Source organism: Schistocerca serialis, chromosome 6, assembly GCF_023864345.2.
Source record: "Schistocerca serialis cubense isolate TAMUIC-IGC-003099 chromosome 6, iqSchSeri2.2, whole genome shotgun sequence".
Taxonomy (NCBI): domain Eukaryota; kingdom Metazoa; phylum Arthropoda; class Insecta; order Orthoptera; family Acrididae; genus Schistocerca; species Schistocerca serialis.
Window position 1 is genome coordinate 190,215,519 of NC_064643.1, and position 23,416 is coordinate 190,238,934.

General features: G+C 40.6%; 1 protein-coding gene across 1 annotated transcript in view; it reads right to left on the reverse strand.

The window, feature by feature from the left end:
* LOC126484223 (monocarboxylate transporter 1-like) overlaps positions 1 to 23,416 on the reverse strand; it is a 108,911-nt gene that overhangs the window by 53,873 nt on the left and 31,622 nt on the right. The window contains exon 3 of the mRNA XM_050107638.1: positions 1,128 to 1,254. Coding sequence (XP_049963595.1) covers positions 1,128 to 1,254 — 127 coding nt within the window. The remainder of the gene's footprint in view (positions 1 to 1,127; positions 1,255 to 23,416) is intronic.

Genomic DNA, 23,416 nt, shown 5'->3' on the forward strand with positions numbered 1-23,416 from the left:
ATGTGGGCAGCATTTGGTTTACTGACGAAGCTTATTTTTACCTGGATGGCTTCGTCAATAAACAGAACTGATGCATATGGGGAACCGAAAAGCCCCATGTTGCAGTCCCATCGTCCCTGCATCCTCAAAAAGTACTGGTCTGGGCCGCATTTTCTTCCAAAGGAATCATTGGCCCATTTTTCAGATCCGAAACGATTACTGCATCACGATATCTGGACATTCTTCGTGAATTTGTGGCGGTACAAACTGCCTTAGACGACACTGCGAACACCTCGTGGTTTATGCAAGATGGTGCCCGGCCACATTGCACGGCCGACGTCTTTAATTTCCTGAATGAATATTTCGATGATCGTGTGATTGCTTTGGGCTATCCGAAACATACAGGAGGCGGCGTGGATTGGCCTCCCTATTCGCCAGACATGAACCCCTGTGACTTCTTTCTGTGGGGACACTTGAAAGACCTGGTGTACCGCCAGAATCCAGAAACAACTGAACAGCTGAAGCAGTACATCTCATCTGCATGTGAAGCCATTCCGCCAGACACGTTGTCAAAGGTTTCGGGTAATTTCATTCAGAGACTACGCCATATTATTGCTACGCATGGTGGATATGTGGAAAATATCGTACTATAGAGTTTCCCAGACCGCAGTGCCATCTTTTGTTGAAAATTGTAACTACTGTAATTTCGAAAGTTTGTCTGCCTGAAAATGTACTGTTGTCCCAAGCATATTGCAACAAACGGTGTATTTCTATCGCTGCTCGTTTAGTTTTTATTGCCGTTTCAAATATACCGGTCATTTTTGAAACACCCTGTACATACGCACACTTCATGTTTTGCTTGTGATGTGAGCATTTATATCTGAATTACTCTTGTTGGCGTTCGTTTACTGTCGCTTCTGAAGTGAAGAATCCTGTCACTGCGCCCTTTACAGTAGCTTACTTTCTGCCATTTTCTGCCGCTGTCGATGTTATCATCAAATTTATCTGACCGAATATCTTTATTTTATTTTCATTCCTCTAGGTAGTGACCCTTGAGTAGATTGACTACCTGGTCCCTGTCCCTATCCTAACTATCGCTTAATCACTTAGGTATAACTGCACGGTTACGTCGATTTTGAAGTACTCACCGGAGAACTGCATCACTGCCTGCATCGAATTCATGATGACGGCTGCGCTTGTTGTCTCCAGACCCAAGGACAGCAACTTGTCGCCGAACAGCATGCTGAATATCGTGTTGAGACACTGGTTGGTCATCTGTCGTAAAAACAAGAAACGCCAGTTGAGGGTAGCTGCTGAGACTTCATTGCCCGTTACGCTTTGTGGGAGAAACAGACGTGCAACTCGACAAAGCAATAACAATTAAATCACAAAAATTTTACTGGATGTGACGAACTGGAGTAGGATTAAGAGATTCACGTTCCAGCTTGACATTATTTCGAACTAAAAAGAAAAGCAGATGGATTGCAGAGGTCTTGCATCCGAAGTGTAGTCGCTGAAGGACTACACAAAATCTAGCAGGTGGCGCTGTAGGTATCATAGCAAGACTTGGTCAATAACTTTCGAAATCAGAAGCTGAAGGCGATACAACATATTACTTCCTCTCATAGTTTCACGTGATATCCATGATGATGAAATTAAAGAATTAAAACAGTATTCCTATGTGTAATGACAGTCGTTAATCTGTTCGCACGTTTCATAGCAATGGGACGCATAGAAATAATAATGTTGCACACAGCGCGATATTCTATGGAATACAGATGCAGTGTACATGTGTAGCTTTGTGCAATACAAGAATATGTATTGTCAATAAAAAAATCTTTTTCAGTTACAAACACAATATACACTACGTTTCTTAGAGGGTGTCCGCCTTGAGCAAAACAGTTGTATCTTTTCTTCTATTTCCGAGACATGTTTCGCTGAAATTTCGGCATCATCAGTGGGCTTTTATTTTCTTTCTTGTTACCATATGCTGTGTGTTTTATAGTTTTTAATGTTTTTTATTGCACTTATTTTCCTTCAGAGTTTGTAATTTTTTCTGGTTACTCATTATCTTCACTGTGAAAAAATGCATTGTGTAACTTTCACTGTAACTGTTAACAAAACTACGTTACTGATTCCGACAACTGACGAGTAAGTGTTCCCTAAGTAAAGTTGCTGACTATTTTCTTTAACTTGGTCGACGTTAGAGGCCAAAAATGTTCAAATGTGTGTGAATTCCGAAGGGACCAAACTGTTTAGGTCATCGGTCCCTAGACCTACACACTACTTAAACTAACTTAAACTAACCTTTGCTAAGAACAACACACACACCCATGCCCGCGGGAGGACTCGAACCTCCGGGCGTTAGTGTTCACAATAACGTTAGAAGTGTCACTTTCCATAACGTTCCATGATAGCAACAATTATCATGATCGCTCTTGCAGTAGTGAACCATGTTTCCAAAATGTATTTCTCTGGTTTATTAACGCTGTTCTCCAAAACTTATCTAGAGCAATTGCTTTCATTCGTACATTTTACCGATGCGACTAAAATTGAAAATACAGAAAGCTCACCAGACGTGATAGCTGCACACAGTCAGGCTGCTTCCATTCACACCGACTTTTATACCAGAAAGCAAAATTAGAAGTAATTGCATTTGGAATCAAGCATTTCAGTCTGTACAACAATGCTACTCTTCAACTCATCTTCTATGGAACCAGATACAAGAAGCATGTGATAAGCTCACAGGACAAAAATTTAGACACCCACATGAGTCGCCGAGCTAATACCATGTAACAACGCCTCTAGCATTGATGATGGACTGAACCCGCCAACGAAGAAAGTTGGAGCTTTCTTCATGTATGCAATATGCAGCTGAGCCATCACATCGGTGTTTTTCGGTTATGCTATTTGGTTATTTGCTACGTTTCACCCTCAATTCCAAATAATCGCAGAGACTTTCTATGGGATGACGATCGTCTTACTTACCGGGCAGTGTAGATGCGACAGGATATCTGAGGCGCCACCAAACCAGGAAGGTATACGTGCAGGCCAGTAAACATGGCTGCTGCCATCGAACGACGGAAAGCTCCACAGCATACCCGTCACGATCGTGTTCCAGATCACCGAGAAAGCTGAAGTAAACATCCTGACACGTGTTCACACAATAACTTGCATGAATGTGCCCACGTCGTGCTAAGAAGGTCGTCGAAGGCTCTTCCAACATTGGCCAAGGGCATTATCTTTCCGCATATTGGACCAAGTGGAGTGAATCCGTTTGTCCTTCACAATTCCTACAAAAGCGATACTATGATGAGCTCCTCTCATTTTTTGCAGCGCGAGATTAGCTGAGCGGTCTAAGGCGCTGCAGTCATGGACTGTGTGGCTGGTCCCGGCGGAGGTTCGAGTCCTCCCTCGGGCATGGGTGTGTGTGTTTGTTCTTACGATAATGTAGGTTAAGTAGTGTGTAAGCTTAGGAACTGATAACCTTAGCAGTTAAGTCCCATAAGATTTCACACACAATTGAATACACATTTTGAATTTTTTGAAGAAGCTTGCACACTTTATCGTGACGCCACAGATAAAAAGCGTGTCAACAATTATCACACAGCCCGAGAACTCCGTGCATCCATTCACTGTGTTTTGGATGTAGCAGAACCAAGAGTAGGAGGCGTTGAAGAACAACTGGAAAAAAGCAAAACACGCCCCACCTGTGGCCCAAAAAAAGAAGAGAAAGACTTTTTACATTTGTCATTGATGCAAGAAACCAATCTAGCTAGATTTCTCTACATAAATTTGCAGTGAGTGCAAAGAAAACCTCTGAGAAGAAAAAACCTGAAAACTACTAGTGTAGTTTTCATTTTTTGAATGTTTTATGGGAGTTTTTATGTTTTTATTATTACATGTATAAGACCAATAAAAAAACAGCAAAAAGTAAAATATAGAGTACAGGGTATTTCAGTTTTCACAGCATTACCATTATCATGTAGTATTATGTTCATTTTGTTCAGTTTTTGATTAACGCGTTTTAATCATAGAAATAAATTTTAAAACTTATTTAAATGTACTTTTTCGTGGGTTATTAATGCAACGTTTCACATAAAAGATTGAACTGTTACACAGAAACACCGAACGCAATTTTTGTGTCTTTTTAACCATAGCGATCTGTCAGACCGCATCTAGGACGGGGTGTGAGAAAAAAATTACTTGAGAAGCTATGGGCTAAAGTGTACTGGTTCGTCAAACGCGAGGCAGATTCAGGCGAGCCGGTCTGCGATGTTGCCAAGGTGCAGGAACGTAACGTAGTTGCTGTCTGTGCACTTCCAGCCGAGCTTGTCAGCTACGCGACCACAGGCCATTAACGCTGTCGCTGACTGCAGCTAATATTTGATGCCACTCAGGGGTAATGGTTTGAGAAAGGTTTGGAACTACTGCTGCGCACAATGCGGGGTAAATACTTCAATAAGCCCTCGACGCCCTCGGCTCCTTGCATCATTTGAGGCGAAATTGCGACCCGTCCAGTAAGACAACATGCCTCCAGTCAGTTACAGACACTTTCAAGATGTGCGGCACTATGAGGCGCTGTGTGACCAATGGAATTTTGCGAGATTCGGACCACCTTTCTGCACCAATTCCCGACGACTTTGAAATTTTTTGTCATTGACGAGGTGTGACATCGTCTCCCGTCGGTCAGGATATTTTTACAACCACTGTTATTAAGCAGTCTTAAATGGGTCGGAGTGGTATACCATTCGTTGTAGACCCTTCGGACAGTCTGTGTTGATACACCGACAAATCGGGTAACTTAATCCAAGTGAGGGCGTGAGTCCGATCCAATACTTGCACTCTATACAATGTGTAATACGTTTCGAGTTCTAATTTCTGATCATTTCCATAAATTATAATTTTTTACGTGTTGTCACAGACATGCGATTAGTTACTTAACAGGGAAATTGTTATCTTCATAAATTTTCTACAGGCTGTGAGTCTAGTATCCTTTTAGAACATATTGTTTCCCAGATCGAAAGTACTGCTACACAGGTAACCAGTTTCAGTCAGTTCAATGGCTATCTTCAGATCTGCAGAGGTTTACAATGAAATACTGGTCAATACATCTTACCAAAACCAAAATTATTGTAACACAGTTAAGTAGAGTGTATAACATACATGGTAATATCGCTGCTGTTAAGTAAATAACCGCATTTTGTGTGTGTACAACACGTAAAAAATAATGATTTACGGAAATGATCAGAAATCAGAACTTGCAACATATTACACATTGTATAGAGTGCTAGCCACTTAAGTATTTTAACGTTTTTATATAACAAAATTTGATAAAGTAGTTGGAATCTTAAATATCCCTGCAGCTTTGTGCGTTAACTATTTAAACGTTTCTAACAAGATGCATTATGTTCTATTATACACTGTTATGTTTGACATATAGTCTAATGGTTACTAATAGATTTTAGGTAACTGGTGCATTTTATTTAATTCGTAAAGGAATATGCACTGGTGTAACTTCATATGTTAGATGTACCATACTGTACTGTCACCTGGTGAGAATAGTTATGAGTTAAGGTTTAATGATCTGCGACAGTTAGTTTGCCTGTTTCCATGGCGGGACTACTTCAACTGTTTCCCATGGCATGACGGATGGCGTGTTATATTGCTTACGGTTATTATCTCAGAAAGTATAAGACGATCAAACACATGGGATCCCGCGTCGGATTTTTTTTTTTTTTTTCGGCAAGTGAGAGTGCTCAGCACTATTTATGGTGTATAATATGTTGCAAGTTCTCTGATTATGGGATGAGTAAGTAATGTACATATAGGCCAATGATGTAGTTATTATGATGACGTCGGATCAGTTCCGTAAATTATCATTTTTACGTGTTGCACGCAATCATAGTATTAGGTACTTAACGTCATTAATATTACTGTATACGTTATGTGTGGTGTCACCGCCAGACACCACACTTGCTAGGTGGTAGCCTTTAAATCGGCCGCGGTCCGTTGGTATATGTCGGACCCGCGTGTCGCCACTGTCAGTGATTGCAGACCGAGCGCCGCCACACGGCAGGTCTAGAGAGACTTCCTAGCAGTCGCCCCAGTTGTACAGCCGACTTTGCTAGCGATGGTTCACTGACAAAATACGCTCTCATTTGCCGAGACTATAGTTAGCATAGCTTTCAGCTACGTCATTTGCTACGACCTAGCAAGGCGCCATTATCAATTGCTATTTATCTTGTGATGCATGTACCGTCAGACCGATGTTCACCAATTATGGATTAAAGTTAAGTATTCCACAGCTACGTCCTGTTTTTGCTCGTTCATTTCCGTGTCCTATTCCAGACCTCACGCCAGCCTGCGTGAGCTTAAACGCGTGCCTTTCGGCTACCCGTCACTGTGGATTGGCTGTCTTGCCAGTCCACAACATTATGTACTTTACTTAATTGTATTAGAACATTTTTGGTTCAGGTAAGATGTATTGACCTACATCTAGTTGTAGACTGTTGCAGATTTGAAGATGGTCTTTGAACTAGCTGAAACGGTTTCTCCAGGTTCTTGAAACATCTTCCAACTTGATTTTACTGAATCCTGCGGCTCTTGCAAGATCAGTTTTTTCTGACTCCTGTAACGAAAGATTTCTGTGTTAGCAGAATTCCCTAGCCCAGTTCTTGGCAGCTATTTGTATGTGCTTATTAAACCCGTGTTCAACACTATTTCTTTCTCTACAGGTTTGTGCAAGCTCACATACGAGGGTGAGTCAAATGAAAGCCTTAAATTTCTTATAACAAATCGAAATTTCGCACCGTTATCCTGTAAGTTGGTAAGCGTGCTACAAACAGCGTGCAGAATGGCCTGTAGGTGGCAGTATAGTGCAGATGCACACATACCGTCGCAGTATCAGTATAAAAATGGCCGCCCCACTTGAGACTTGCACCAGGAAAGAACAGCGTTCTGTTATTCGGTTTTTGCGTAGTGAAGGTGTGAAACCTATTGAAATTTATCGACGAATGAAGGTTCAATACGGTGGTGCATGTTTGTCACAGCAGCAAGTCTATGAATGGAGTAGGAAGTTCGCATATGGTGTGACTTCAGTGGAAGATGCTCCTCGTCCAGGTCAGGCACAACGAGTTGTGACTCCACAGAACATTGCAACAGTTGAAGCCATAGTGGAGGAAAACCGCCGAGTGACACTGAATGACATTGCAGCATGTTTACAGATTAGTTATGGGTAAGCACACCACGTTGTGCATCATGTGCTCCAGTTTCACAAAGTGTCTGCAGGATGGGTGCCACGGCAGCTGACTCCTGAAATGAGAGAACGACGTGTTGATGCTTGTGAAGAACTTCTTCGGCGCTTTGAACGAGAGGGTGTGGCTTCCTTGCAAGAATCGTTACTGGAGACGAAACCTGGGTTCACTTCCACCAACCGGCAACGATGAGAGCGAGCAAGGAATGGCGTCATTCCTCATCACCAAGTGATTTCCATATGTTTGGACCACTCAAAGACGCAATGGGAGGAAAGAAGTTCCGTTCTGATGAAGAGGTACGCCATGCGGTCCATGACCGGTTGCGTGGACTACCAAAAGAATTTTTTTTTTTTTAAGGAAGCGCTGGAGGACTTGCATTAAGCGTGGGGGAGATTATGTTGAAAAGTGATACAGCTTTTTACCACTTCTGCACAACAAATAATATTTAAAAAAATATTTAAGGTTTTCATTTGACTCACCCTCGTAGATCTTTAAGTACTAATCCACACAGTGGCTGCTGTAGTTCAACATAATATTTAGCTACTTCCTCTTTCGTTTCCTAAGGAAACACTGAGTAGCAGCTGCCTAGTGAACCAAGAACAGTAACACATTCCAAATCTCTTCCTGAGCGTAGCCTTATTCATCCCATACAGACGGGCGGTTGATTTACTTTCAGCCTGCAGCAACCTATCCTTAATTTCTGCCACCATATCTCCTTGAAATACCAGATTCCTATCAGATTTTCTTTTGTACCTTTCCATATTGAAGAGTGTACTGATATACAAAACACTCTATATAAACATCCAAGCTACACTATGAATAACCCTTAACTTTCCAATAGATTTGGTAAATATCTAGTAAATTTGTCTGCAATGATTTCTTTGTGTGTAAAGAAGCAAACAATTTTTGTAAATAGTTGACATTTAAACGGTCTATACAAATTGTTCCTTATTTTATTTAAGTGTATGAATGCCATAAAGTACGTAACCTTTCCCATTCCTTAAAACATTTACGAACAGAAATTCTTATGATGTGTGACAAGATACACGTGTCCAACACTACATATTCGAACTCTTCGGGGCGTACTCTTTGCTTCGAGTGTAAATTTTAACAGTTCGCAACACCATTAGCCCTCCTCACAATGCATGCTTTTGAAGGTTATGTAGTGGTGTTCAGAAGAAATTCCTCTTCCTGCTACGTACAAAGGATATAACAGTCATTCACAGTCACTCTTTGTTAAATCTGCATAACACTGAAAGAAAAAATCAGACAATCAAATATGCATTTGTTCCATTAATAACTACAATATTAGGAGCAGAGAGTTAGAAATGCGTCTTTTCCCTTCTAGTAGCTGCCGTCAGCGTACGGACGGTTCCGCCAACAATTGCTAATAGTCACAATGAAATATCATAACCGGTTATAAGCATTCGTACTCTCAGACACCACATACTTGTACACAACTTTGCCCTACCAGACGTTGATGTCAATGGCATGGATTACATCCCAAACCTTTCCGCACTGTCACTTGCACTGAGGGCATGTGGTACTGGTAATGGATGCGGATATATTTTGTGTCTGACCTCTTCAACCAATTAGAAAAAATGATAATATGTAGGCTTTGCAGCAGTGTAGTAACCTTTACATAGTTACTATTGTGTTATGCTGTCAGTTCGTTTCTTGTTGGGAAGACAATAATGACCAGATTTATCAAATCTGGCCTATTGTGGGAACTACCTGCAACTTGCAGAAGACATTTTCATGAGACGTTTAAGCATATGTCACAATTTTACTGTGGCGGATGTGTAATACAAACTACAAAGCATATTCTAATGGTGGCACTATGCGGTGGCATCTGGTTCCACTGTCTCCCTTGTCTTCCATCATCAATAACATAAAAACGACACTACAGTATGAAAGAAACATCGTTTTTGTCTACAAGTATTTTACACACTGCATGTAATACTGTTACGAGGCCGGCCGCTGTGGCCGAGTGGTTCTAGGCCCTTCAGTCCGGAACCACGCTGCTGCTACGGTCGGTCGCAAGTTCAAATTCTGCCTCGAGCATGGATGTGTGTGATGTCCTTAGGTTAGTTAGGTTTAAGTAGACCTAAGTCTAGGGGACTGATGACCTCAGATGTTAATCCCCGTGGTGCTTAGAGCCATTTGAACCCTTTTTTGAGCTGTTACGAGGTCAGGAGGTTTAGTGCCCCGTACCATACACTCAGCAGAATGTTGACAAACTTAACCCACGCGGATGGATTGAGAGGTTTTATGAAGTATCAATACGTAAACAGTTGGCAATCAGAGAGTTGTGAGGCATGTTAAGTGATTAAAACATTTCACTCAATACTCTACAAACTCATTTTGTCTGTAAGTTAGTCCTACTTTGTACATGGGCAAAATACACAGAAAAGGAAAACTAAAACCTTTGAAACCACATGTAACACAATCTGCAGTGGATAGGACGATCTTCAGTACTAACTAAAACTAACAAATACATATGGTGGTCTAAACACAGTATCGGCCAAGAGTAGGCCCTAAGATCACGTGTTCTCTCAGCCTAAACATAGAGTGGAAAATAAACTTTATATCACAATAGTTGAAGCGCCTCATGAACCAAGAAACAGTGCTCCTTCTGTGACACCTGTTTCTTTTCTCTATTCCGTATGATGCTTGTAGCGTTAATCCGACCAATAACTGCTAGCGGTTACAGTCGACTTGTGCTTGAATGATTTGCAGTGCCTTTGTGACAAAAAAATGGTTCAAATGGCTCTGAGCACTATGGGATTCAACTGCTGAGGTCATAAGTCCCCTAGAACTTAGAAATACTTAAACCTAACTAACCTAAGGACAACACACACATCCATGCCCGAGGCAGGATTCGAACCTGCGACCGTAGCGGTCGCGCGGTTCTAGACTGTAGCGCCAGAACCGCTCGGCCACCAGCGGCCGGCGCCTTTGTGACAAAGATTTCTCTTCTCGTCACCATATCGTCATCAATAATTGCTTCTTTCACCGGTGACTAAGGTCCCCTCATTTGCCGTTGACCGACTCGGCCATAAGCAACAGTCCATCATAGTCTCTATTCAAATAATTTAGAAATACAGGGTGATTTAAAAAAGAAAGAACAGAATTCAAACGTTTATTGCAGTCAGACGATGAAAGACAGAAACACGTTGCAAATGTCACCGGGTAGAAGAAGGTTGAACCTTTTATGTTCGCTCAGACATTATATCATACACTCCGCATGAGACCCATGCGTTGCTGTAGAAACATCGATCCATCGATACAGTACTCCGTTTCATTTGTCACACGAATCAACAGGTCCCTGCTTATTGCATCGACAGGTTCAACAATTCAATTACTCAGCTCTTGAAGAGTAGCTGCCACAAATGAGACAAAAGCTCTGTCCTTTACGTACGCCATAAAAAAAAGCAAGGTGGGAGGTCTAGTGACCTGCGAGGACGAAAGCAATGAACGAGAGCTTGTTCACCTCTTCCAATCCATCATTGTGGGATGGTGTTGTTAAGATAACGCCGCTTCTCAGTGTTAAAACTGAGGCGGGATGCCGTCACGTATAAAACTGAAATCACTGGAATCTTGGCGAAGACCGTGAAACAACCCATTTTGCAGCATGTCCAAGTACGACTTTTATGTCACAGTTAACTCCACAAAAAAGGTCCACATGGCAGGAAACTAAATGCTCACAGTCATTGTTCTGCTATTGTGTAATCATACAACAAAGGATCTTTCTGTCTATGTGTGTGGCGGTTTACTTTATCCGATAGATGGAACGACGATTAGAGACGAATCGTTTGAGAAAAGTGTCCTCTACAATATCCTGGAGAACTGAAATGCATAATTCGTACCTTCTATTATGGCCGGCGGATCGCAGTTGCTACACTAATCGCAATTTGTAAGGCTTCATAAGCAGGCATCGTTTCAGAACACATAACTTCGTTGTTTGAGGAAGTTGATCTTCCTGGCCTGCCCGTGCTGTGGATTTCCGATGGCTCCGTGCGAAAGAATCTCAGATGTACTCGACATTTTCATCAGATGTGTGTGCTCGACCAGTGCTCTTTCCTTCGCATATGCAACCAATTTCCAAGATTTTTCACGTCTGTGACAAATCTGCTTGAGCTGCGACAGCTTCTTGCTGAATCGACGGCAGAATGGACGTTGCGCTTGGACAGCGGATTTACTTCTCACAAATTCAAATACACGAAATAATTTCTCTTGTGATGTGGTCACCATGTTGCTACAGACAGCATAGCTGTGTCAAATCTTGAATCTTCCTGTATCCAATTTTTTATAATTCGTCTGTATTCTTTCTTTTTGAATCAACCGGTATATTAAAGCACTTAACACTAGTTACTTAACACTAGTCCATATATTAAATGACAGAAGATTCCGTTCTGCAATCTAGTGATGAGTTCTTCGAGAATGTGGAACATGTCTGAAACACAAAAGTGTAAAACACAATTTACGACAGTTTTGATACGATGATGTTCTTTGCCCAGCGAAATAATGAATTAAGTAACGCTGCAGTGCCAACCTCTTATGACTGTAGAGTGTAGTTTACTCTGATGGTAGACATTAGGTTTTTGTAACTAGCACAAAAATACTGAAAATCATGAGCAAGTCTTAACTACAACAGCAATTCCAACAATGTGATAAAAATATCTACATTATAGCCTACTAATACACAGACCGAACGAAACTGATATTTAGTTTCGGCAGCTTGCAATCACTGAATTGCCTGTTAATGAGGAAAACTATGCTGATGACATTGAATTCAGGTTTCTGATTAACTATGGAGATGTGTGCATAGGTGCCAGCAGTTCTACGAGATGGTAAAACATCTCAAAGGCGTGAAAACGAGTGTGCAAGCTGAGACTCGCAACAGCCATTCTCGAACTGTCTGCTCGATACGCAAGAATTGACGAGTTTACTGGAGAGAACAGACGCGTCACTGTGAATAAAATCGCTATTAAACTTGAAGTAGGACACACGTTAGAGCAGGATGTGTTTCAAAGCGTGGTTTATCGAAAAGTTTGTGACTATTGTATCGTAAATTTTATAGCCCAAAAGCCACAAAGTTCTGAGAAGAACCATCCTCTAAGGGCTACTTCGGAACGAAGGACAGTACGCTTGGAACGTTGGAGGCTACGTCTTGCTGGATGAAGATGGTTGCACTGCGATTCACTTTTTTTGTACCTAGACACTACGTAGGTGCCGTCCTTTAAACCTACATTCAAAGCTCCATCGCGTATTGCACAATTAACGTCCCAGGGAAGTGAACCATCCAGCACCCCGAAGTTTATCCTACAGTTTCGACTTAGCACCCTCCACGCTACATCTTTTCGGTTCTGTGAAAGAACAAAGTAGACTTTAACACTGCGAGGCACTGCAAGACACCCGCAGTGGAAAACATGTTACCAAGGAAATGCAGAAAATATTGAGGAAGAGACAGGAACGTCTGTCGATTAGAAACACGTACATGTTTTGCCTAAAATATAAAACTTCGTAACAAGGCAGTATAACCCTCGTGAAAATTCCTAAATGACGTTACCATAGATTTTAACAGCCATCTTCTACCCTCTTCATTAGCACGATGTCACGAAAGTGCGTGGGTGCCGCGAACATTTACAGTTATAGTCCACAAGCCACCTTACGATGTGTGACGGAGGGTACTTTGCGTTTCAGTGTCTCATCGCCCCTACCTGTTCCAGTCGTGTATGGGTCGCTGGAAAAAGTGGCGATAAGCCTCCGCGTCGGCTCGAATCTCTCTAATTTTATCTTGATTGTCTTTCTGCGAGATGTACGTAGAAGGAAGCAATGTATAGGATGGCTCTTCTAGGGACGCACGATCTCGGAAGCGTAACAGTAAACGACACTGTGATGCAGTACAGCTCTCAGGCAGCGTCTGCCACTGGATCTGTTTGATCATCTACGTGACGTGCTCACTAAATGAACCTGTAACGTAGGGCGCTGCTCCTCTTTGGAGCTTCTCTGTTTCCGCTATCAGTCCCATCTGGTACGGTTCCCATACTGACAAACAACATTCAACTATTGGACGAACGAGTGTTTTGCAAGGTACTTCCTTTGTCGATGGACTACATTCTCAGAGGATTCTTTCAATGAATTTTAGTCCGGCACCTGCCTTAGCGATTACTTTTATACGGTCGTTGCACTACAATTGGCTTCGGAAGCGTAGTCCTAGGTTCTTTATGAAACTAAATGCTCCCGGTCATTGACCTTACAATAAAGGATCTTTCTTTTATGTATTCGCAATACGTTACATTTGCTTATGTTCAGAGTCAATTGTGACTCCCTCTACATCTGTATCTACGTATATACTCCGCTAGCCACCAAGCGGTGTGTGGCGGAGGGCACAATTCGCGCCAAAGTCATATTTCCCCCCCCCCCCCCCCCCCCCCCTCTGTTCCACTTGCGAATCGCGCGATGGAAAAACGACTGTCTGAACGCCTCAGTACGAGGTCTTATTTCCCTTATCTTTGAATGGTGACCACTGCGCGATTTGAAAGTTGGTGGTAATAGTATATGCTCTACATCCTCGGTGAAGATAGGATTTCGGAATTTAGTGAGCAGCCCCTTCTGTTTAGCGCGCCGTCTATCTGCAAGAGTGTCCCCCTTCAAACTTTCTATGAGATTTGTAACGCTCTCGCGATGGCTAAATGTACCAGTCACGAATCTTGCCGCTCTTCTTTGGACCTTCTCAATCTCTTGAATCAGACCCAACTGGTAAGGGTCCCACACAGACGAACAATACTCCAAGACTGGACGAACTAAAGTATTTTAAGCTATTTCCTTTGTTGAAGGACTGCTTCGCTTCTGGATTCTGCCAATAAACCGCAATCTATACTTCGCCTTACCCGTTACTTGTGTAATCTGATCATTCCATTTGAGATCATTTCGGGTAGTAACACCCAGATACTTGACGGACGTTACCGCTTCCGAAGACTGGGCATTTATTTTGTACTCGTACATTAATGGGGATTTTCGCCTTGTTATACGTAGTAGGTTACACTTACTAATATTGAAAGATAACTGCCAGTCATTACACCACGTATTTATTGTCTGCAAATCCTCACTGATTTGTTCACAACTTTCGTGTGATACTACTTTCCTGTGGCATACAGCATCATCGGCAAACAGTCTAAGGTCGCTGTCAACACCATCAACCAGATCGTTTACGTAAAACGTAAAAAGCAGAGGACCTATTACGCAGCCCTGGGGCACACCAGAAGTTACGCTTGTTTCTGTTGAAGTCACATCGTTCAGGACGACATACTGCTTCCTGTCTGTTAGAAAACTTTCTATCCAAACTCAAATGTCATCGGATAGACCGTAAGCGCGCACTTTTTGTAGCAAGCAACAGTCCGGAACTAGTCGAACGCCTTTCGAAAGTCGAGAAATATGGCATCAACCTGGGAGCCGCCCTCTAGAGCCTGTTGTAATCATGTACAAAGAGGGCCAGTTGTGTCTCGCATGACCGCTATTTCCTAAAACCGTGCTGGTTTCTGCAGATGAGCTTCTCAGAGTCTAGAAAGGTCACTATGTCTGAACACAAAATATGTTCCATGATTCTACAACAAATCGATGTCAGTGAAATTGCCCGGTAATTATGTGCATCCGATTTTCTACCCCTTTTATAGATGGCTGAGACCTGAGCCTTCTACCAGTCCCCTGGAACTTTCCACTGTTACAATGATCTCTGATAGATGATGGATAAGAATGGTGCTATATTTGTAGCATAGTCAACATAAAATCTTACGGGGAAACTGTCTGGGCCAGATGCCTTCCTGGTGTCTAAGAATCTTAACTGTCTTACAATCCCAGGTACACTAAACACTATGTCAGCCATGCTTTCGTTTGTTCGGTAATTGAAGGGGGGGAATGGTGCTGCAGTCCTCTACCGTAAACGAGTTTTTGAAGTCTAGGTTTAGAATTTCGGCCTTCTGTTTATCATCATCAGTTACATTACCCGTACTGTCAGTAAGAGAAGGTTTTGAACTATTTGTAGCGTTCATAGATGTTACGTGCGACCAAAATTTTTTGGGGTTATTTTTAGAATATGCAGATAAAACATTGCTTTCAAATTCGTTAAAAGAATCTCTCATTGCCCTTTTGACAGCCGATTTCGTTTCACATAATCTCTGTTTGACAGAGGGCAGCGACTACGTTTAAAACGGCTGTGCAAAATACTCTGCTTTCTCAGCAACTTTGAAAGGTGGCTACACTGAGCCACTGCGCCAGAGATTGCGCCAAAGAGTACTATTAAGCCGCCTCCACAGTGCCTGTTAAGAAGTCGTAGAAGGCAGTGCGTGGGCAGAGCTCGTAGAAGACAGTTCGTGTTGAGATGTGCTAGTGGGCAAGGCTTGTCGAGATGTTGTAGTAAGGAGTGTTTGTTCCATGTTTTATCCAGTTATTTGATGGGAGAGATAGCAGATGTCATTGTAATGATCAGAGTGCATTTCGTCAATATATATGAAGGTAAAAACCACAATGTTCTTTTATTATTTGTGTGTCTGAAATAATGCGTCATTACAGGTTCAGTCAACAAAGCATCTGGCTTGTGTTCTTGTATTAGAGTGAATTCTGGTTTTCTTGCGTAATTATAGTTTTTCTAATATCCTTTTATCACGTCAGTATAATTGGTATTTAAAAATTTTTGTCTTGTTGGAGAAGAACCGTGCCAGATGTGTACGTTGAGTCACACTCCCACATACAGAACAGTTACTCTTGTGCTTATTGGTTTTGTGGGTTTTATAGTTGCTGGGGACTTAATTAATTAACTGTGTTTACGAAAATTTTCTTTCATTGTTTGTTGCAGTCAGATTGCGTAATAATTCTAGTCAGGGCCAACCGTTTACGAGAATAGCGTAATCGGACAGACAGCTACTAAAAACTAAAAACTAAAAGTATTTTCAATCATACTTAATTAAGCCCCCATGCACGTGGCGACCGCTGCTTCGGATCGTCCCTTGGAATTCTTCTGATTGTGAAAATAGTAGACGGTAGTATTGTTGTAGCAATTTGTAGTTTAGTAATTGTAGTCTATTTTGCATGTGTAGATTTGGTAATTGGCATTCTTCTAATGGTATTTTTCAAAATTTAATTTTTATTGCCTTGTATACGCGTTTGACAATTTTGTGCAATTGTTTCAATTGTTCGTTAATCGTGTTTGAGGGAAACATTTCATGTGAATGGTATTGTTGGAGATAAAGAGTCATTGTGTGTAATTTTTGTACAGTGACGAATTTTTTGTATGTTTTGTAAATGATTACGCGATCTATGAAAAAGGCGAAAATGATGAATAGTGAGAATGATGAAATTGTTGACATGGCGAACTCGCCAACACAGGACAACAGTATGATGAATAATGGAATTGAAAATAATTTAATAAGTCGCGAAGACAGTCCGGAACCATTTCAAAATTTTTCTCAATCAGTAAATTCACAGAATCTGAGATTAACGACAGAAGATTCTGGAATAGTATCGAACACAGATAGCCTTATAGCTATGCAGAAGGAAGTTAGTTTTGCGGGAAATGTTAGGGGTGAAAAGAATTTCGAACCGGCTAACATGGAGCAGTTGATGGATGCTATATTACATTTGGGATCACAGATGGGAACTTTACGATCTGAATTAAAAACTGATATGGGAATAATGGGATCACAGTTACGATCTGAATTAAAAACTGATATGGGAACAATGGAAACATGGTTTAGATCTGAATTAAAAACACAGATGGGAACAATGGAAACACGGTTGGACTCACTTGGATCACAGTTAGGATCTGAATTAAAAACAGAGATGGGAACTTTGGAAACACGGTTAGATTCACGAATAGGGACATGTTTCAAAAATATGAAAGATGAATTAAAGAAAGAAATCAGAGAAGAAGTACAACCGATTTTGAATGCTCACAATAATAGATTAATTGCAGTAGAGATTAGACAAAGGGAACAGGATAGAGAACAGGAAGAAAGAGATCCCGTGATAGTACAGAAATTTTCAGAGTTAAATTTACAACGTGCAAAAGATAAGGAAGAAATATTTGAGAGAATCGAGGAATCTGTACCGAATGACAGATTAAATAACCTAACACAACAGTATGAACAATTAACTACTAAATGTGTTAATACTGAAACCCGAGTCGCGACACTTACGGAAGTCGTAAATAAACAGTAAGAACAAATAGGTGATTTATCGGAAAGAGTTGAGGAGATTTCAGACAAATTGACAAATCTTAGTTTACATGGGGACAGAGATTCGGATGATACAGCTCCATTACCATTTGCAGAAACCGAAGAGTATCAGAACATAAATAAGCATGTTGAGAATCAGGGAAAATTTAATGAACGCGTGAAAAGGGAATTTGAGGCATTAAAAAAGCAAGTCAAACAAATTGAAGGCGAAATTGTAGGAAAAGACAGTAGAAGAAGTTTAGAATCACAGATAGCAGAGGGGTTTGAAGAAAATAATTTGTTTCATTTACGGGATGCAACAAGAGAGCGCCAGGCGCGCGAACTTTACAATAATCGACATTCGGACTGGGACAGACGCGGTAGGTCTTTGTCGCCACGAGGCGAAAACTTTGACTATAAACACTTTTTGACTGTCCGGAAATTTAAGATCTTCCGCAATTCTAAGAATGACATACATCCATGTGCATGGTTAGGTCAATTTATGTACGCACTTCCGACAAATTTGCCACTAAGTCACAAACTTGAAATTATGTGCAGTTATTAAGGTCCTCAGGGGATTCACTACTCTAAGTGAATATGTGCCGTAGCGAGCATAGGGCCCCGAGCTGTAGTGGTGCTATTTCTCTTTTAGTTTTCTGTACCGCTGCCTACTCTTTCACTATTCTTTGCATCTGTCAAAAACAACTCTTCTACTATCAATCTATCTAGTGAGTAAGTAAATAATAACGTGATATGACTAATTGTACCTAAAAGTGATTTCGTAAATTACCATTTGGACTTATTGTACCTTCAGCAGCATTCATTCGTAGCTTAAACGAAATTTTACCTGTTTATCTTCGTGACAATATTACTTCATATGTCGACGATATTCTTATTGCTAAACATTCTTGGACTGAGCACAACAAAATATTGGATTCATTGTTACGTATTTTTGCACGAGTTGGCATTACTGTGAACTTAGAAAAATCTGAATTTGGTCGTTCTCAGATGAAATTTCTCGGTCATATTATTGCTACAGAAGGTATTCTTCCTGATCCAGAGAAACTAGATGCTATTTAGTTCGCAATGACATTCTTTTTAAACGAAAATCGGTCGACAACTCTGTTTGGTTAGTTTGTATTCCTGATGAGTGGGTTAATAAGCTGATTTGGTATACGCATTTCAGCTATGCACACTTTGGTCCCAGAAAATGCTTTCATAAATTACGAGAAAATTGTTATTTCAGTAATATGGAAAAACGTATTCGATCTGTTCTGGCCAAATGCAAATTATGTCAAAAGGCTAAGCCGCCAACAGTTTCTCACAGAGCACCGTTGTTTCCTATCATTCCAGCGAAATTAAAGGAGATGGCTGCAGTCGATTTGTTCGGTCCAGTGGTTCGTTCTACTAATGGTTTTGCGTACATTTTCGTAGCAGTGGAGTTGACGTCAACATATGTGTGTTTTACACCTTTACGCAAAGCAACAGGTTGTTCAGTATCTAACGCTTTCATCAAACATTTTCTTAAAGAAGTTGGTCATGTTGATAAGGTTATATCAGATAATGGGTCACAGTTTCGTTCTAAAATTTGGCTTCGTACTTTACAGCGTCGTAAAATTAAACCAATCTTCATTTCACTTTTTCACCCTCAATCTAACGCTTCAGAGAGATGGATGAAGGAAATCAATAAATTGTGTCGTCTTTATTGTCATCAGAATCACAGAACTTGGGATCAGTATCTTCATATTTTTCAAAACATTCTGAATGAACGCCCTAATGAGTCAACTTCTTTACCGCCTACATTGATATTAAAAAACAAAGCACCGACAAATCACATTTCTGAAATAGTTCCCTTTCCGCCTTCACGGAAACTGCGGCATTCTGAAGTTGTCAACCTGGCTCTACGAAATATTGCATCTGCGGCTGCTAGAAGAGAGAGATCAGCTAAACGTCCTGGTCGTTTAAAAATCTTGTCAGTTGGTCAGAAAGTGTTAATTAAGTCTCATCGTTTGTCGCACAAAGGAAAAGGCTTGTGTCGCAAATTTTTTCTGCTTTATAACGGTCCATATAGAATTCGCAAAATTATTCATGATAACACAGTCGAAGTAGAAACTCTTAAATCTCGACGCTCTAAAGGAATACATCATATATCTAACGTAAAAATTTTCGTGGAATTATATACTTTTAACAAAAATTTTTGTAGAATGACATACTTGTGAGAAACAAACAGCTACATGTAAACATGCGGAGAGTACAAGGATACCGCGCTGTGTTTTAGCGGCGGCACATACTCAAAGCAACAGTCAAGTCTGCGCGCCGCACAAGGCAGTCGTTGGCCACGAACAATTGCTTCCTACGTCACGCGCCTACAGCTGATCGAGCGCTCAGTGCGAATGCACTGGCAGCCGTAAACAAATACACAGTTTAATTTCTCCGATTAAATTCAGTATAAAGCTATAGTGACTTGATGAATTATGTTATTAACATTCAGTATTTTTCAGGATACGGTTCTATAAAATATTTAAGAACTTCAGGTAAATTCTGTGTGTCTCCGACGTGAAGAGGACTTGATATCGAGAAATTTTCAGGAAGAATGTAATTTCGAAGAAGAAACTAATAAACTAAAAAGGGTAACTATTAATTGAGTTCATTTTTCAGGTAACATATTTCCACTTAGGTACGTACTTTAGACGTAATTTGCTGCTCGCGATTACGTGATTCATACTTTGTGCTAATTTCATGTTCTATGAATTTACGTGTGAAGCGACGTGCTTGCGTACGTTAACTGATTTTGACAATGATTATTAATGAACTGGGTTGTAACTTGTGCATATTATGCATCGCTTGGCTGCACCGCTTTTTCACTGATGTCATATTTTTTTTATTATGTGCCTACTGTGCTTATTTATTTAAATTATAATTGTAACCTGATTTATTGTGCTGATGTGTTTAGGTATGTAAGTTATACTTTGTGATTTATCTGCTTGCGCCTTCATGTTTACTTATTAAGATGACATATGAACATTTATTTGCTTATGCTGATATGATGCTAATGACATGTTTACTGCTTTGCGTATGGATTGCATATTTATACATATCTGTTGTTGTCATAACTACTCTTTAATTTGGTGTATAGAAATGCTGATGTACAGTGTACGAATATAGAGTTTAGGTTACACTATGGTATAGGTTACAGATTGTTCGCTTGGCAGAGCCTCGTTGTAGGAATTGTGCTGTATCCACTTGTTGACATTCTGTTCTCTACTGGTATATTTACTCGCTATTGCTTGTTTTGCTTACGCTCAGTGCCTTATATTTTTAAGACAAGAAAATGAACTGCTATAATTCGACGAACAACATTAGTACAAGAAACTTCATAGAAGCCACATGAGCTGGAGGTTTATGGAAGCTGTATAACTTTATGCTAATAGGAAGGAAGCTAACGACATGACATATCATTACTAAGTTTAGACCATTAACAATTATTACACTGCATTCTTCGTGAGCAATTGAAATAGGAAGTGACACTTGACACAAGAAATACTCTACATGTTTGCTTCTGCCATAATTCTTGAAGTGGTGTACACACTGTGAAATATTATGATCATTCACACTCCGTAATCGTACTTAATTACTGAGAATTATTCGAACTAAGTCTGTTAGAGGTCATGTATGCATTTCTTTGTTTATAATTCATAATGAGTAGAAGATTTGGGTCAGATGGATTACACAGAGGTTGTGTGTTGACAGTGTGTCTTCGGATTGAATGGGATGATGAGGTTTGCATTAGGATTTTATCTGTACTTGTTCGAGGAGACTGACTAGAGGAAAGAGTTGTTATGGAAGTGAAATGATATTGGTAATAAGGTTTATATGTATCGACGCATTGAAGAGGTATTATAGAGGTATTATTGAGATTGTGTGAAGTTGATGATTATTGGAGTTTTGGTGGACAAGAGGTAAGGTAAATGCTATTAATAATAAGGTTTATATGTATCGACGCACTGAAGAGGTATTATTGAGGTATTCTTGAGATTATGTGAAGTTGATGATTATTGGAGTTTTCGTATATAAGAGGTAAAGTAAGTGAGGAGCATATTTTTTTTTGTTGGTCTATATGGAACAAAGAGGATGAAGATAGCAGACTAGAACACTAAAGTAGAAGGAAGATAGTCTATACACACACTTTGTTAAATCACAAAGCAGTATATACTTTTTTTTGAAGAGAGGAAGTATTTGCATATCTTGGCTCACTGACAGTTGTTCAACAACAGTACATTTGATCTGGCTTGGCAAACATTGGTCTTGACATGATGACTATGACGTTGACCTAACTATTATTGACTGTTATACATTGCTGCCACTACTACTTGATACACATGATGAACATCAGATTTTGACAGAATTATATTTACACAGTTAACACCATTCAATTACACAGTAGTACTTAATGTGGATGAAAGATGAGTGAGTGTGTTTTGTGTGTTTTACTTTCCTAATCGTACCCACCTATCTCCTGAATATTATTGTATTTGTTTGTAGTGGCTTGCACTGACACCCATAAATATTATAGGTTTACTGATATTTGAGTATTTGTAATAGTTAATATGACAATTATCTGAAATCATTTGTGTGTTTATTAGAATTTATATGTTTAGTGTAAAAGCATTTGTATGTGTATTCAAACTATTGTTCATGCCTGAACTGTCTGATTAGTGATGGTAAATATTATGAACTGTTACCTGCACTTTTCAACGTAATGTGTGACACTTAGGAATGAGTAATTTCTGCTGATGAACTGAGTGATCAGTGATAGTGGATATTATGGACTGTTACTTGTACTTTATCTACATGATTGGTGTCACTAGGACATGTTTAGTTTCTGCTGATGAACAGTGTGATTAGTGATAGTGAATATCATGGACTGCTCTCTGGACCTGCTCATCATTGCTAGGTGCAACTGATGGACTGCTTCTACTGAAATGATGTCACTTGTCGGTGTCTGCACCTGCTCTCAACATTGCTGGGTGGAACTGATGGACTGTTTCTACTGAAATGATGTCACTTGTTGGTGTCTGCACCTGCTCTCAACATTGCTGGGTGCAACTGATGGACTGCTTCTACTGAAATGATGTCACTTGTCAGTGTCTGCACCTGCTCAGTATTGCTGGGTGCCACTAATGGAACTACTTCTACTGAAATGATGTCACTTGTTGGTGTCTGCACCTGCTCTCAACATTGATGGGTGCAACTGATGGACTACTTCTACTGAAATGATGTCACTTGTTGGTGTCTGCACCTGCTCTCAGTATTGCTGGGTGCCACTAATGGAACTACTTCTACTGAAATGATGTCACTTGTTGGTGTCTGCACCTGCTCAACATTGCTGGGTGCAACTGATGGACTGTTTCTGCTGAAATGATGTCACTTGTCGGTGTCTGCACCTGCTCAACATTGCTGGGTGCAACTGATGGACTGTTTCTACTGAAATGATGTCACTTGTTGGTGTCTGCACCTGCTCAACTTTGCTGGGTGCAACTGATGGACTGTTTCTGCTGAAATGATGTCACTTGTTGGTGTCTGCACCTGCTCACCATTGCTGGGTGCAACTGATGGACTGCTTCTACTGAAATGATGTCACTTGTTGGTGTCTGCACCTACTCAACATTGCTGGGTGCAACTGATGGACTGTTTCTACTGAAATGATGTCACTTGTCGGTGTCTGCACCTACTCAACATTGCTGGGTGCAACTGATGGACTGCTTCTACTGAAATGAAGTCACTTGTTGGTGTCTGCACCTGCTCAACTTTGCTGGGTGCAACTGATGGACTGTTTCTGCTGAAATGATGTCACTTGTTGGTGTCTGCACCTGCTCAACATTGCTGGGTGCAACTGATGAACTGTTTCTACTGAAATGAAGTCACTTGTTGCTGTCTGCACCTACTCAACATTGCTGGGTGCCTCTG